Source organism: Orbicella franksi, chromosome 4 (assembly GCF_964199315.1).
Source record: "Orbicella franksi chromosome 4, jaOrbFran1.1, whole genome shotgun sequence".
Lineage (NCBI taxonomy): Eukaryota > Metazoa > Cnidaria > Anthozoa > Scleractinia > Merulinidae > Orbicella > Orbicella franksi.
This window is the reverse complement of record NC_138148.1, coordinates 4,351,080-4,365,217: the sequence shown is the minus strand read 5'-3', so window position 1 is coordinate 4,365,217 and position 14,138 is coordinate 4,351,080. Positions and strand designations below refer to the sequence as shown.

Here is a 14,138-nt window from a genome sequence, read left to right as displayed (position 1 = left end):
ATATACGCTTGTTGGGGCCGTAACCAATCAGCGTGCAGGGATTATACCACGTGACCACTTTTTCCCATACATTCTCTTAAATTTGGAAATCCAAGATGGCCGCCAGGTAGGCAAAACATGGCGCCCGTGACGTTACAGGTCACGTGCATGTCCAAATAAGGTAAACATGAAATCGAGGTTCGTGTGCGAATAAAAAGGTGTTGAGTTGTTGAGTTTGGCATTGTTGTTTGGAGATCGACGCGAAAAAGGATGACTTCGGAGGAGAGCAAGACGAAGGTGGAGGTGATTAGTATTCCTGCGGGGACGTTGCCAAAGGACATTCCGAGAGAGGAGTTTGCAGCGAGAGTGTTGGATGCCGTGAAGGATAGTATTCTTGGAAAGATTATGAAAAGCTCCGTTAGGGACAGTACGGATAACCTCCTGAAGAAAGAGATGACGAAGCTGGCGGATGAGGTGATCAAGTTCAGACAGGCCATGTCAAGGAAGATGTTGGAGGACGAGTCTCTGGATAAAAAGGAACCTGTGCGTTTGGAGAGGTTGCCGGAGAGTTTTGAGGCCGGATGGAAAGAGTGGAAGAGTGGTTGGGGTGACAGAGAAGAGTTGGCGTACGCAGCCTTTATCGAAACGATGACGTCACCAGAGGAGTGAAAAAACATTTTTTATTTTATGCTTGTAACTAATAAAGAACCTTTAAAGAGAGAATGTACATGGTTTGTTGTGTGATTTTTTTTCTTCGTCTCTAGGGCTTGCACGTCATTGGTTCCTAGATGCACGAGGGCTAGCATCATGGTCTGCGGGGTGAGAAATTCTCCGTGAAGGCCTGAGGAGGATTCGAACACGCGTCCGAAGGGCCAAACTTTGGAGAGGTCTCTTCGCATGTACCAGGGGTAGGGAAAATGTTGGGTGAGGAAAAGGAGCATGACATCTTCGTCGGGGTGGGGTTCGTCCAAACGGATTTTACAGGCCAGGGGTCTCTAAAAAAGAAAAAAGAATTTTAATGCCCCGACCAGGAATCGAACCTGGGTCTTTGAGGCCACAACTCAACGTCTTAACCATTAGACCATCGAAGCGCTTACCTCTTTAGGACTTGGTTTTGGGGTTGTCATCGGGAGGTAGTCCGAAATTCACGGTATTGCAATGAGGGCAGCGTCTTTGGGAGGGTTTCAACCACCAGGTGTGGAGGGCTTTACAGGATCCGTGAAAGAATTGGTCGCAACAGGGTGTCAGGAAGTAGTCTTGGATACTGTGATTGGGAGTGTATCCTTCCTTACACCATATACATTCGGGTTTAGGAAATCGAGACATGGAGTCTGAAAATAGAACAAAAACAACTTTTTATTGGTCATTCTACTTGGTTTACAGGGTGGGACGTGTGCACGGTCCTATTGACCGGCGCCCTCTTTTTCCTCGGGATAACAATCAAGGAACGATTTGACGTGATTGACACGTGACAGGGCCTGGTTGTAACCGTTTCCCAGGAAGACGGGTTCGTAACAGTTGGTTTCCATATTGTGGTACATGCCATAGATGACACCGCAACAGGTGGCGTAGACGCACCCTAGTCCCCATTCTTTTCTGAGTGGTCCCGAGATTGCTCGTACGAATTTGGTGTGGGTCCCATTTCTGCTCAATTCTAGTATGGGTTGGCGGCAGCAGGGTCTCAGTTGTTTGCACACGTGGCAGTGGAGGGGTGGTTCCATAGCTAAAAATGAAGCAATTGTCTGTAAGTGTTGCGGACAAAGTCTACGTGAATGACTAAATCATTGGTATCGTCCTCGTCAAGGACCCCCAACCTCTCTTCCAGGAACAAAAGATCTAGTTGGTCCAGGGCCACCTCGATAAAACCTAAAAGTTGTTCTAGGTCCCTGTACAAAGGGGTCTCTTCTTCTTCGTCGTTCATCCACTCTCTCACCCGCTTTTCCCAGGTAGTCAACTCTACGTTACACTGCTCTAATACTTCCATACTCACTTGGTACTTTGAGAAGCCACACTAACGAGAGTATCCACAGTCTTCTGTAATGGGCGCTCATACAAGTTGAAAAAAACTCAGAGTGAAAGTGATCGGTCCAACTCGCTTATTTTATACACACGTTATAATGGTGTCCAGTCTCCTACCGTGAGTGGGTGTGGTAGGGGGATACCCCCTATCCCCTGGGTCTGGGTAACACGTGACTTCGTCTCGATCTGTGATTGGCTGGACGGATCTTCATAAAGCGAATCCGCGCTGCCCCCGATTTTCACTCTGAGTTTTGAACTTGTATTGAGCGCTATCATGGCCCTTAGAGAGATTGGTCTACAAAACCATGTGCCGAGAAAGCCTGGGGTTACCTATGAGGAAGCCATTGACCAAATGGAGGCACCCTGGACCAGATTCTATGAGGATATGAACTTTCCCATCCGGGATTTGTTGGTGGGCCGACGATGGCTGACACAACTCAAAGATTCTAGTCAGCTCGAGGTGATGCTCCACCAAATCCTGTTTTTCACGGACGAGCAGAGGGAAAACTGGACCCGAAGTCATAGCAGGTACCTGAGAATCGAGAAGTGTTTCGGGAGAACTTTGTTTAACTCGATCCTGACCATACGCAAGAACCTTGTATGGGACGTGAAAGTGAAGCCGCCCGTGGACCGGATCACGTTTCACCGACTTATGTTGTGTTACGGTTTTGAGCCCTTTCAGTCCACGTGGACTAAGAGACAGAAGAAGACAGCGAGACGCTATATCCTCACAATTCACTTTTATTATAGTACTTTTAACAAATGTACTCAAGTAACGATGCGAGCGATGATCGACGCGGAGGATAAATTACCAAACGTGTAAAATATTGTGAAATAAAAATCGGAGTGTGTTTATACGAAAAAACTGTGTCTGTCTTTTTCTTAGTTTGGGTCCTGTCCATTGATCAGTATGGCTTCGGCGACTCCTCGTGGGTATTCGTCGATCCATTGGAAGAACTTGCAGGTACGCTTGGGACACTTGAGATAGAGCCTGTCTGGGTTGGACTGGGAGTGGGAGGTGGCTAAGACCAGGGACTTGCTGCATAGACATCGGAAACGAGCCGGGTCGATCTTCCTGTAGCAGGGGTGGGTCTGTTCTTCGACGCGTCTCAGGTAGGTGCCCACCTCTTTGACGCCGCAGGTCACATAACACTTGGTGTAGAATCTGGAAGAGGGGCATCGGTAATACTCCCAGGTGCCACCGTCTGGGGTTCGCACGCTTCCATATTCCATGGGTACCATGCAACGCGGGCAGGTGGGATCTTGTGGTTTCAGTTGGTTCAGGAACTGATCGGGGTCGAATTCCTCCAACACTTGTACTTCGGTGGATTCTCCTAGGTCATCCACTTCAGGTGGCACTTCAACGAGGTTGTCTTTCTTGAATTTGCCGAGTCCCAGGGGTTCCAGTACTTGCAGGACTTGCATGGTTCGAGGAGGTGAGTCTCTGATCACGGTCATGCATCCGCCTTGAATGGCAGGTAGCTTTGAGTCTGTGAAGATAGAGATTGAGTTAGTATCCCAACAAGGTGTTTTCACGTCGCATGGTTTCTAGGATGTGACTGGTCTTTCGCACGTTCTTGGGGGTCAGTCTTTGCCTTCGCTTGTCATGGTTACTTTTCATTCGGCTTCTACATTCTTGACGTTGGATCGAAAAGGCGCTCCACGGTCGCGAGAAGCCTTTGAGAGGGACGGTGGTCCAACTGACCGAGTCCGGGGTGATCTCTTTGAAGAGGACGCGTTCGTTGAAACGTAGTCTGGAACGAGGTTTTTTGAATAACCATCTATCTAAGGTGGATTGTAGTTTACCTTCTCCTTCCACTCTCTTGGGTAGGAGCAGTTTCAGTTTCTTACGCGCCTCCTTCTTTTTGGATGATTTTTTCTTTTTCCTGTCGGGTTCGACGTGTGAATCCATGACGACTGTTGAGAAAAGTGACTCGTGATGGAATGCGTGGTTCGACTTTATGGACGTTTTTGACAACCAATCGGTGACGTGTGGTGTGATGGGATCATGTGACGGTCTTCGTTCCGATTGGTGGATCTGAAAAAGGGCGCGTGATCCGGGAAAGTACGGAGTGAAAGTGGATCCGCGGCGCGGGTATAAAAGGAGCCCGTTGGACGCAGCGAATCATTCTCGACATGCTCTTGACGCGGTGATGACCTATAGGATTTTGGATGAGAGAGCCGTGCAGGAGATCCTTGAAGATCTGAGACAGCAGTTGAATCGAGCTTCTGACGTTTTGGATTCAATCGAAAAAGAAGGCGAAAGACCGTTACATGGGAAGATAATTGACTTGGAGTTACGTCTTGTCTCCCCTTTGTACTATAGGCTCCAGAGGCACTTGATTGACTGGGGCGACCGTAGTTGCTATCCTCATTTGTCGGGCTTGGAGATCACGAAGCGAGCGGATCGAGAAGGAAAGAAGTTTAACGAGTTTGTCTGAGGGTGGGTTTCAAGATGACTTACTATAGCAACTCGAACCAGATTCGGGACCTAGTGGAGCAGATCGTGGATCAGAAGGTACACACTTTAAGAGATCTTGATGCCATTCCGGATGCCAGAGTGGACATGTACATTTTTGACAATCTCTTCGAACCGTTAGGTCAAATACCCGATAGTCTGTGGTCTTTTGAGCTCTTGATGAGACGTCGTCCTGACTGGGGTGGTACGATTTTGGAGATGATGAAGAGGAACGAAAAGGTGTACCTTTTCTGCGGTGAGTGGTGTCGCGTGATGTACAGAAGTGGTAGCGGTCAATTCAAATTCATTCATTGTCGGGATCCCGCCCTGGACGCCGAGCGTGCCTGTTTGATCGCCACGGATCACCTCACGTACATGATGAGCGATGCCATCCGTGACCTGTTTGAACCCTTGCGGTTCGCTCGAGACCTGTCACGACGGGTGTTGGAGTCCGACAAGAGTCCCAAGGTGGAGGAGATACTGACTTTCAACAGGTGCGCTCACAAGGAAACGTGTCTGAAGTTGGAAGAGTTGATCTACGATATCATGCGTCAGCGTGATATGTGGAAGGATCGGTTTTTCTTCCGTGCCCTTGAAGCGGATGAGGATGACCTGTGTGGTGAGTGTAGAGAGAGTATGCGTCGAGCATTCTATGTGAAGGGGGACGAGGAGGAAGCCCTGAAGTGGAGACCCGGTAAATGTGATTGGAGAAATTGTAAATATTATGCCATGGATACCTATGAGGAAGACTGTGATAATGAGTACGGTCAAGATTGTAAGAACACGGACTATTCTCGATACTTTTCAGATTCGGACTAAGTCTTTTTTTCGCCTTCTTTTTTCGTTTTATCCAATCAGAGTCGATTTTACGTAAGAACCAATCAGGCACGACGTTTTTGTACATATAAGAAAGTCGAAATAAAAAATTGAGTTCAAATCATTATGTCTCATGCCTTGAGTTGGTTGATCTCGAGAGTGTGTACGACCATGGCCGATCGATGGTGTTGGACGACCTTGTGTTCCAAGTGCGCTAGTGTCTACGAGCGATACGGTAAGGGTGAACCCATCCCCTACAATTTCAGCGATTCGCCCTTGGAGGTGTTTGACTATACCGACGTCGAACCCAACGTGATGCGTTTTGTCGTTTATATCTTGTGGTTGAAACGGCAACCCGATTCATTTAAGAAGTATCTCGAGGTACGGGAGCAGCGTTTCGAGTTGTGGAGACAGTGCGTGTACAAACTTTATCGACTATGAAGAAAGGTCAAAAGAAGAAGCAAAAGCCGCTTTCGACCGAAACGTTACTGGGACGGTACCGGGATCCTTCCAGACCCGGTAGTCTGGGCGGTCTGACGCGATTCGCCCAGGCCAATAAGATCTCGGTACGACGTGCTCGCGAGGTCCTGCAACGGGATTTGGGGTACACGCTGCACAAACCCAGACGTCGTCGTTTTCCCACGGTCCCGGTGGTGGTGTTCGGCATCGACGAGCAGTGGACGGCCGACCTGATCGAGGTGATCAATATTTCAAGGTACAATCGAGGGTATCGTTATCTCTTGACGGTGGTGGACGTGTTTTCCAAGCACGCCTAGGTCCAGCCCTTGAAGAGCAAGACGGGTAAAGCGGTGACGGAAGCCATGGCTAAGATCTTGAAAGGAGGTAGAAAACCCATCAATCTCCAGACGGACGACGGGAAGGAATTCTACAACAAGACGTTTCAGGATTTGATGAAGCAGAAAGGCATTCATCATTTTTCGACGCGCGGGGATACGAAATCCAGTGTGGTGGAACGGTTTAATCGGACCCTGAAAGAACGTTTGTACCGATACTTCACCGTGAAGAATACGATGACGTTTGTGCCCGTGTTACAAGATCTGGTCCGAGGGTACAATCGATCGTATCATCGCAGTATCAAGATGGCTCCCGATCAAGTGACTTTAGCCAATAGCGAGGACGTGTGGGAGACTCTTTACGGGAAGAAAAAGGGAAAGAAATCGAGACGACCTCCACTGAAAGTCGGGGATCGTGTGAGACTGAACAAGAAGTTCCGACAGTTCAAGAAAGGGTATTTACCCGGTTGGACCGAAGAGGTGTTTGTGATACGGAGGGTGCGTCCTGGGAAGGTCACCACGTACAAGGTGGAAGAATGGGACGGCACGGCGGTCGAAGGCACGTTTTACGCGCAAGATTTGCAAAAGGTGAATGTGAAAGACGACGATCTGTTCCGCATCGACAAGATCGTCAAACGAAAGGGGGATAAAGTCTTGGTGCGTTGGAAAGGTTGGCCAGTCAAGTACGACAGTTGGGTGGATAAAAAAGGCTTGTACGTGACCCAAAAGCCCAAGACGAAAAAATGAAAGACTTTTACGTGCAGTTGATGAGCAATGCCAGCACGAGCGAGTTCACGGACAACAAGGCCAACAGTTTCAAGAACCGTCTGCCTTATCCGCTCCTGTTTGAATCCGACAAGGAATGGAAAGTGGGCTTGGCGAGCGTGTCTTACCCGATCCCGCCTGCACGACCGCATCAAGTACCAGTCCCTCAAACGCACGACTTTGACGACGACGACCACGTGTTCGGTATGGAGTGGACCATTGAAACGTTCAGGTTGCTAGACGACGGGATTACGTGGAGTCCATATCGTTACCCGGTGACATTTGACGTCTACGGGAAGGAACTGAACCGCGTCCGACACAAAGTGACGAGCGGAAGATCTCTCATGCAATACCTCATCAATCGTTTTCACGAACGCCTGTATCATTACATGGATCATGAGGGTGAAAGTCTACGAGCGCCGGACGGGAAAAAATACTACCCCGTGTTCCGATGGGAGGGGAACGATTTGATTATCGACAACACCGACACGTTCCTCGACGAGTCCGGAGACAGAAAACGTCCCAGAGTGTTTTTTGGTCCTAAACTGGTCAAGAAGTTGGGTTTGATTCGCGAGGAATCGTATTACTCCGTTCACTTGGACGTGAATATCATCAAGATCTTTCCCAACGACAAAGTCCCGTCTGATTTCAAGAAAGACTGGACCGACCATAGCGACAATCGATCTCGCGAATTTTGGAGTATGCTCAGCACTGGGTCGTTACAGCTCAGTCCCTATTGCAACTGGCGCTTCAGTTACTTGGACGAGGAATACGCCAAGACCTATCGCGGAGTCGTCGTTCATCCGGACCTCCCTCCGCCTCGCAGTCCCATGTACCTGTATTCGAATGTGGGTCGTAGCACCATCACGGGGAATCGAGTCACGGATCTCTTGAGAGAAGTCCCCCACGACTCGCTCAAGACGACGTACGAACCGACTCAGATTCAATATAAACCCGTGCGCAGCAACGTTTTGGATATAGTGGAGGTGCAATTGGCCGAGAACGACGGAAGACTGGTGGACTTTACCTCGGGCGTGACCTCGGTGACATTACACTTTAAGGATGAATGAGTCTGACGACTTTTACGTACAACTGATGAGCAACGCCAGCACGAGCGAGTTCCCGGACAACAAGGCCCACAGTTTCAAGAACCGTCTGCCGAACCCGTTGCAGTTGAGAGAGTCGGGATGGAAAGTGGGTATCAGCGACCTCTCGTTTCCGTCCGCGACGCGTAAGATGGACTTGAAGGATTCTCTTCTGTTTGAAATCTGGTGGATCAATATGGTGGACGCGGATCGAAACATATACCGCCGGGTCTCTTCAGTGACGCGAGAGGGCGATTTGGAATTCACGCCGAGGACCGGTACCGAGTTGATGAACGCGATACGAGATCGATACATGCGTAGGTTGAGAGATCGAACGGATGACGACGTGACGATGTACAAGAAAAAGAGCAAACCCGACGATCCCACCGAATTGCTGTACACGGTCATGCCTCGGGCCGAGCATGGAGAATGCGTCCTGGACAATTCGAGAACGTGCATCAGCCTCCTGATCAACGGTAAACGCGTCTTCCCGCAAATGAACATCGGCATCGAATTGGCAAAGAAGATGAAATGGGTCAAGATGGGAACCTTGCAAAACGGTCGACCGGGTTACGTCTTGGGACCCCACTTGAGGAAGGAATTTCCCAAGGAAGTCGTACCCACGGCCACGGACTTGATCATAGGTCAGAATGACGGGGACGAACTATTTTACAAGATCGACCCGGACACCTTACATTTGAGTTGTTTCATCAATTGGGTGTTCACGGATTTGGATCGCAGTTACGAAGAGGCGTTCGGTCACGAGCGTCGTTCCTTGTTCGTGTATTCGAATGTGGGACAGAGTATGGTGACGGGAAATCAAGTCACCGACATGTTGAAACAGGTTCGTTACGATCCGGACGTGGTCGACCTTCAACCGAGACACATCCTATATCTACCGGTGCGCACGGCCGTGTTGGACATTGTCGAGACGCAGGTATCTGAGAACGACGGACGTTTGGTGGACTTTGCGTCGGGCGTGACCACGATCACGTTGCATTTCAAGAAAGGATGAGTGATTTTTACATCACATTGCCCAGTCACAGCAGTAAGAGCGAGTTTCCGGAGAACAAGGCCAACAGTTTCAAGATCAGGTTACCCAATCCCATACGCCTGGAGGGACATGGATGGAAAGTGGGGTTGTTCAGCATCGCCATGCCAGATGCGCACGTGACGCTGCCTTCCTTCACCGATTCTGAAGGTAAAGTCACCTTGGCCTATACCGCCTGGAGACGCATTGAACCTGAAACATCCAATGGGTATACGTTTGGAGAAGCGTTCTTCGACACCGAAAATGTCAAAGATGTGTTCAGCAACGTGAACGGTGTTGAATTCATGAAATCCATTATCAGCTACTTCGAAAGGCAACGCATCTTCAGTAATTCGGGACCGAGAGTGAACTCGAAGTATGTCACGAATGATGGGAGAAGAACCTACGTCGCGTTCAAGTGGGAAGGCGAAGACCTGGTCACGGATAACAAAAACGTCTACCGTCCCAGAAGGGAACCACCTGAATTACAATTTGACGTCGATCTGGCTTTGAAAATGGGATGGTTGCTGAGGAAGGGAAATAGTTACGTGCTGGGTCCAAACTTGCGAATCGAATTTTTCGATGATGTCATTCCAGACATTCGAACCAGAGGAGACATACAGGATTCGAGTGGAAATCGTCTTTTTTTCCATGTCGTGAAAAACCCCATCAAAAATACTGAATTCTTGGAACTCAGCGTCTTTTGCAATTGGCGTTTTCTGAACCTGAACAGAGCGTTTGAGAGTGTGATCGGAAGCAGTTCGCGTTCCTTGCTCGTGTACTCTAACGTGGGAGGAGGTAGCGTGGTGGGAAATCAAGTCACGGATTTACTGAGAGAGGTCAACTTGATTCGAAGAGGCGCCGGTGTTCAGTACTTCGAACCCGCTCACATTCAATATATTCCCGTGCGCAAAGAGGTGCTGGACATTATGGAAGTGCAAGTGGCCGAGGCAACTGGAGAACTGACGAACTTTGGAGCCGGCAATACGATCGCGACGTTACACTTTAAGAAATCATGATCGGTGGAACCTTGATACGGTTTCATCCCGACGGATACCAATCGGGGTCTGGCATATTCGGCCAGGCTTGGAAAGGCTTCAAGAAACGAGCTCCCGGCATTCTCAAGGACGTTCTGAAGGAGACGGCCATCGAGGGTCTGAAAGGTTTAAAATCGGGTGGCACGGGAGGAAAGCCCAATTGGAAAGGTGCACTCGCTGGGTTAAAGCGGGGAGCCATTCGCTCCGGGAAACGTAAAGCGACGGAAGAGTTCCAACGCTTTTTGGGTAGTAAAAGAAAAAGAAGAGACCTGTTTGGATCATGATTCCCATCTACTCGAGACGCGTGAGACGTCTCCCCGGAGGGATACGCACGTATAAAGGGGGTTCGCTCTTCCAGAGACGCTCAAAACTCCCAGACTACCGTTGGGTAAAGTCAGCACTGAGAAGCGTGCAACGACGAAAAAGACGCCGTAGACGACGATGACGGACCTCGTGGCTCACGCTAGGTCGGCGGGGGTTCGTAATCCCCGCCTGGACATGTTCACCACTCCCCCCACGGATCTCAGCATGTCGTCGCGACGTGAGGTGAGAATCAATCCGTTCAATACGGGGATCAACCCAGTGACCTTCCAAATCGATCCTCAAGAAGACTTCATCGACATGAACGAGAGTTTCTTCGAAGTGGAGTTGGTCGTCAAGACAGCTGGCGGAGGTAATATAGCGCAAGCGACTACCGTTGGACTCGCCAACAATCTGGCCCACACCCTCTTCAAACAGATCAATGTGAGATTGAATGGTACTCTCATCAGCCCCCAAACCGATACTTACCACTACAAAGCCTACCTCGAAGCGCTGTTGAACCACGACCGAGACGACGGTGAATCGATCCTGACACCAGAGGGTTGGTACAATTGTCTCAGTGTACCCAGTCGCGGAGAGGCGGATGTAATGACAGGCAATAAGTTGGATCCTGCTCACGCCGATTATGCTGCCTTACCCCAAGATCTCAAGAACATGGTTCAAAGTCGAATTCAGTTTTTTGGTGGAAAGAGAGTGACCTTGAGGTTCAAACCTTACCTGGAAGTGTTTTATCTCAGCAAGTTACTGGTACCTGGTGTACAGATCCAGATCGACATGTACTTCAATGCCCCCACTATGTGGACAGTCCAATGGGCCGGTGCCGATACTCTCAGACTGACTGAAGCCGACGTGAAAGTGAGACTGTTCCTGTCTCAAGTGAGAGTGACTCCCTCGGTGTACCGAGAACTCATGACCAGCATGAAAGGCGGAAGAGTGGCCACTTACCCCACGGTGAGAGGTGAAATTCGCACTTACTCTCATCCCAATGACAACCGTCATTTCGAGTGCAGCAATCCTTTCCACAATAAGCTACCTAATCGGTTAGTGGTGGTGTTGATGAAACAAACAGCCTTCAATGGAACTGTGACGGTCAATCCGTTCAGTTTTGAACAATTCAATATCTCTTCCATCAAACAATTGGTGAGAGGTGAAGAGTACCCCTACGAGACCTTGGAGCTCAAACACGATGATACCAGTAAAGATCTGAGAGGTTACCAAAGATTCCTCAAAGCCTCGGGAGTCTTGTGCAGAGGAAAAGGAAACATGGTCCGGAAAGAGGACTGGGGGCAAGACAAGAGATGCAACCTGTTTGTATTTGATAACACAGCCAATGGATGTTTGGACAGTCCAGTGTTGAACCCCAAGCAGGAAGGTGAACTGCGTCTGGTGATCGATTTCGGAGCCAATCCGGGATCAAACCTGACCATCTTGTTGTACGGCGAATTCGAGAACATGCTGGAGATCAACGAGAACCGAGTCGTCCTCTACGACGTGTACCAATGAGAAGAAAAAAAATGGAGAAAGTGGCCTTGAATAATTTACAATTGGATTATTTGGCACGGACGAATCCGTCACTCTGCTGTGTTTTTCACGGCACGGTCCCTTGCGATCGGCTTCCAAGGACAGTACCTCAAGAAGGACCGACCGCTTACATCGTGAACACGGACCCTCACGATAAACCGGGATTTCATTGGATCGCTTTGTGGGCCGACAAGAACAAGTGCGAAATCCTGGACAGTTACGGTCTGCCGTTGGACACGTACGTCACCGCCGGACCGATCCGAGCCTGGTTGGACCGTCATTTCAAGTACCAGATTCACAACGGCAAGAGTCTGCAGTCCCTATTCAGTCAGAGTTGCGGCGGTTACGCCCTGATGTTCCTGATCGACCGAGCCGAAGGTCGTGACATGAACGCGTTCTTGAATCGTTTTAAGAAAAACGAGTTTGTGGAGAACGATCGTAAAGTAGGACAGATGTTAGAACGTCTGATCGTGGACGAGTTGGATTGGCTCAAGATTTGTAAAACCCCGTGTCACCAGGACACGTGTGGTTCTTCCAGAGGAGTGCGTCATTTGTTATAAAGTAAGCTGTTCGAATAAAAAGTGTTCATTTTTGAAAAAGAGGTTGTGTGGTGGTCATGGCTCTTCAGTTTCAAGGGCATAGGCATTTGGACGACGTGATAGCCAGGTTGGAAAAACGCTATGGAAAAGCGGGTGGAAAGGCGCCTCAACCCAGTGAGGCTCATTTCAAGAAAAACCAACCGCCAAAACGACAGCTCAATCTGAAAATACTTCAACCCGCCAGAAGACAAGTGTCTTTTCAACCGCCGTCTGTCCTTGACACCGGTGCATTACCAGCGACGGTGACCACCCGTAGGAAACCCAAGAGAGCGCCCGCCAAGCCGAAGCTTTCCGTGAAAGAAGATAGGAAAAGAAGAATGAAAAAGAGGCATTGGTACGAAGACAAGTTCGGAGACTTGAGTAAATTCGCCAAGAAACCTCGAAAAAAGAGATCGGCGCCTGCCAAGCGTCCCAAGAGAGCCGCGGCCGAGAGAGCCATGACCAAGATCAAGAGGGGAAAAGCGTGGTACGCCAGGAAATTCCAAGTGGGGAAATTTGCGAAACCACTGGGAGCCCCCGCCAAGAGTCGATCCAAGAAAAAGCCCATCTGTTTCAATCGTAGAGTCACCCTATTGGGTCTGTTGAGACGCATCCCAGCCGTCAAGACCCCATTGGCCAAGTTGTTCGGATAAAAAACGGAGCGTCTCGAAACCCTGGACCATTTCAAGATCATGGAACGACGCAAAGCGTTTCAATTTCACACTCCGTCGAGTTTGTTGATAGCGGGTCCGTCGGGGTGTGGCAAGACGGTGTTCACCACCAAACTGCTCTTGGAGAACGGCGACTTGTTCCAACAAACACCGAAGAGTATTCATTACTGCTACGGATCGTGGCAAAACGGGTTCCAAAAGCTCAAGAAGGGCGGGGTCAAGTTTTACGAAGGCATCCCCGACAGCGAGCAGTTACCCCGATGGTTTCCTGGAGGGGGTGTGTTGGTATTGGACGACCTGATGGACGAGGGTGGTAACGACAAGCGCGTGTTGGATCTCTTCACCAAACATTCGCATCATCGGAACATCACGGTGATTTACCTGTGTCAGGATCTATTCCCCAACGGAAAATTCGCCAAGACCATTTCCCGCAACGCTCATTACATCGCGGCTTTCAAGAACCCTCGGGATCAGTTGGGGATACGAAATTTACTTCTGCAATCGTTTCCCACGCAATGGCAGGAGGTGTTGGACACGTTTCGAAAGGTCACCGATCGACCTTACGGATACATGCTATTGGATCTTCATCCAGCCAGTCAGGACGATCAACGCGTTCTCAGCCACGTGTTAAAAGACGAAGGATTCGTACGATGCCATCAGTTTGCAACCCCGTCATGTTGAGGAGCGAAGTCGAGTGGTTTCCGCTTTTCATCGTCCTATGCAAGACCAGACTCAAATACTGCATGAATCCCCATGAGCTGGACTACGAACCGATGAGACAGGTCACAGAATGCGAGAGTTATCGTCAAGTACGGTCCGTCATAAACGCATATAATGGTGAGGGTTTCGATTATTTGGTTCATAAGCAACGAGAACTCGCCGAGAAGAAGATAGAAAGAGAGAGGGGAATGGATAAAAATGAGCTCTTATGGTAGTGACGATTTCAACCTCTCGGCTCTGGAAGATTATTCGCCTTGGACTCCATTGACTCGAACGAGTACACCCATTCCGTCTGCAGCGGGTGTGGGTGCGAGTCTGAACACTCCTCCTTCACCGCTATCGTC

At 49.5% G+C, this 14,138-nt stretch overlaps 2 protein-coding genes and 1 non-coding gene across 3 annotated transcripts; 2 read left to right on the top strand and 1 right to left on the bottom strand.

Moving 5' to 3' along the window:
• Positions 1-998: 998 nt before the first annotated feature.
• Positions 999-1,070, bottom strand: Trnah-gug (transfer RNA histidin (anticodon GUG)). Its single transcript has one exon. It is a non-coding gene; the product is annotated as a tRNA-His (tRNA).
• A 3,381-nt stretch (positions 1,071-4,451) lies between these two features.
• Positions 4,452-5,275, top strand: LOC145486026 (uncharacterized). Its single transcript, XM_081464723.1, has one exon. It carries the CDS (start codon positions 4,454-4,456, stop codon positions 5,273-5,275), a length of 822 nt encoding a protein of 273 aa, XP_081320849.1. The 5' UTR covers positions 4,452-4,453.
• A 7,820-nt stretch (positions 5,276-13,095) lies between these two features.
• Positions 13,096-13,757, top strand: LOC145486027 (uncharacterized). The gene has a single exon (XM_081464724.1). The coding sequence runs from the start codon at positions 13,096-13,098 to the stop codon at positions 13,753-13,755; it is 660 nt and encodes a 219-aa protein (XP_081320850.1). The 3' UTR covers positions 13,756-13,757.
• The last annotated feature ends 381 nt before the right edge of the window (positions 13,758-14,138 follow it).

Excerpts from the sequence above, each read along its gene's own strand:
- LOC145486027 (XM_081464724.1), top strand. The coding sequence starts at position 13,096 with ATGGAACGACGCAAAGCGTTTCAATTTCACACTCCGTCGAGTTTGTTG.
- LOC145486026 (XM_081464723.1), top strand. The coding sequence starts at position 4,454 with ATGACTTACTATAGCAACTCGAACCAGATTCGGGACCTAGTGGAGCAG.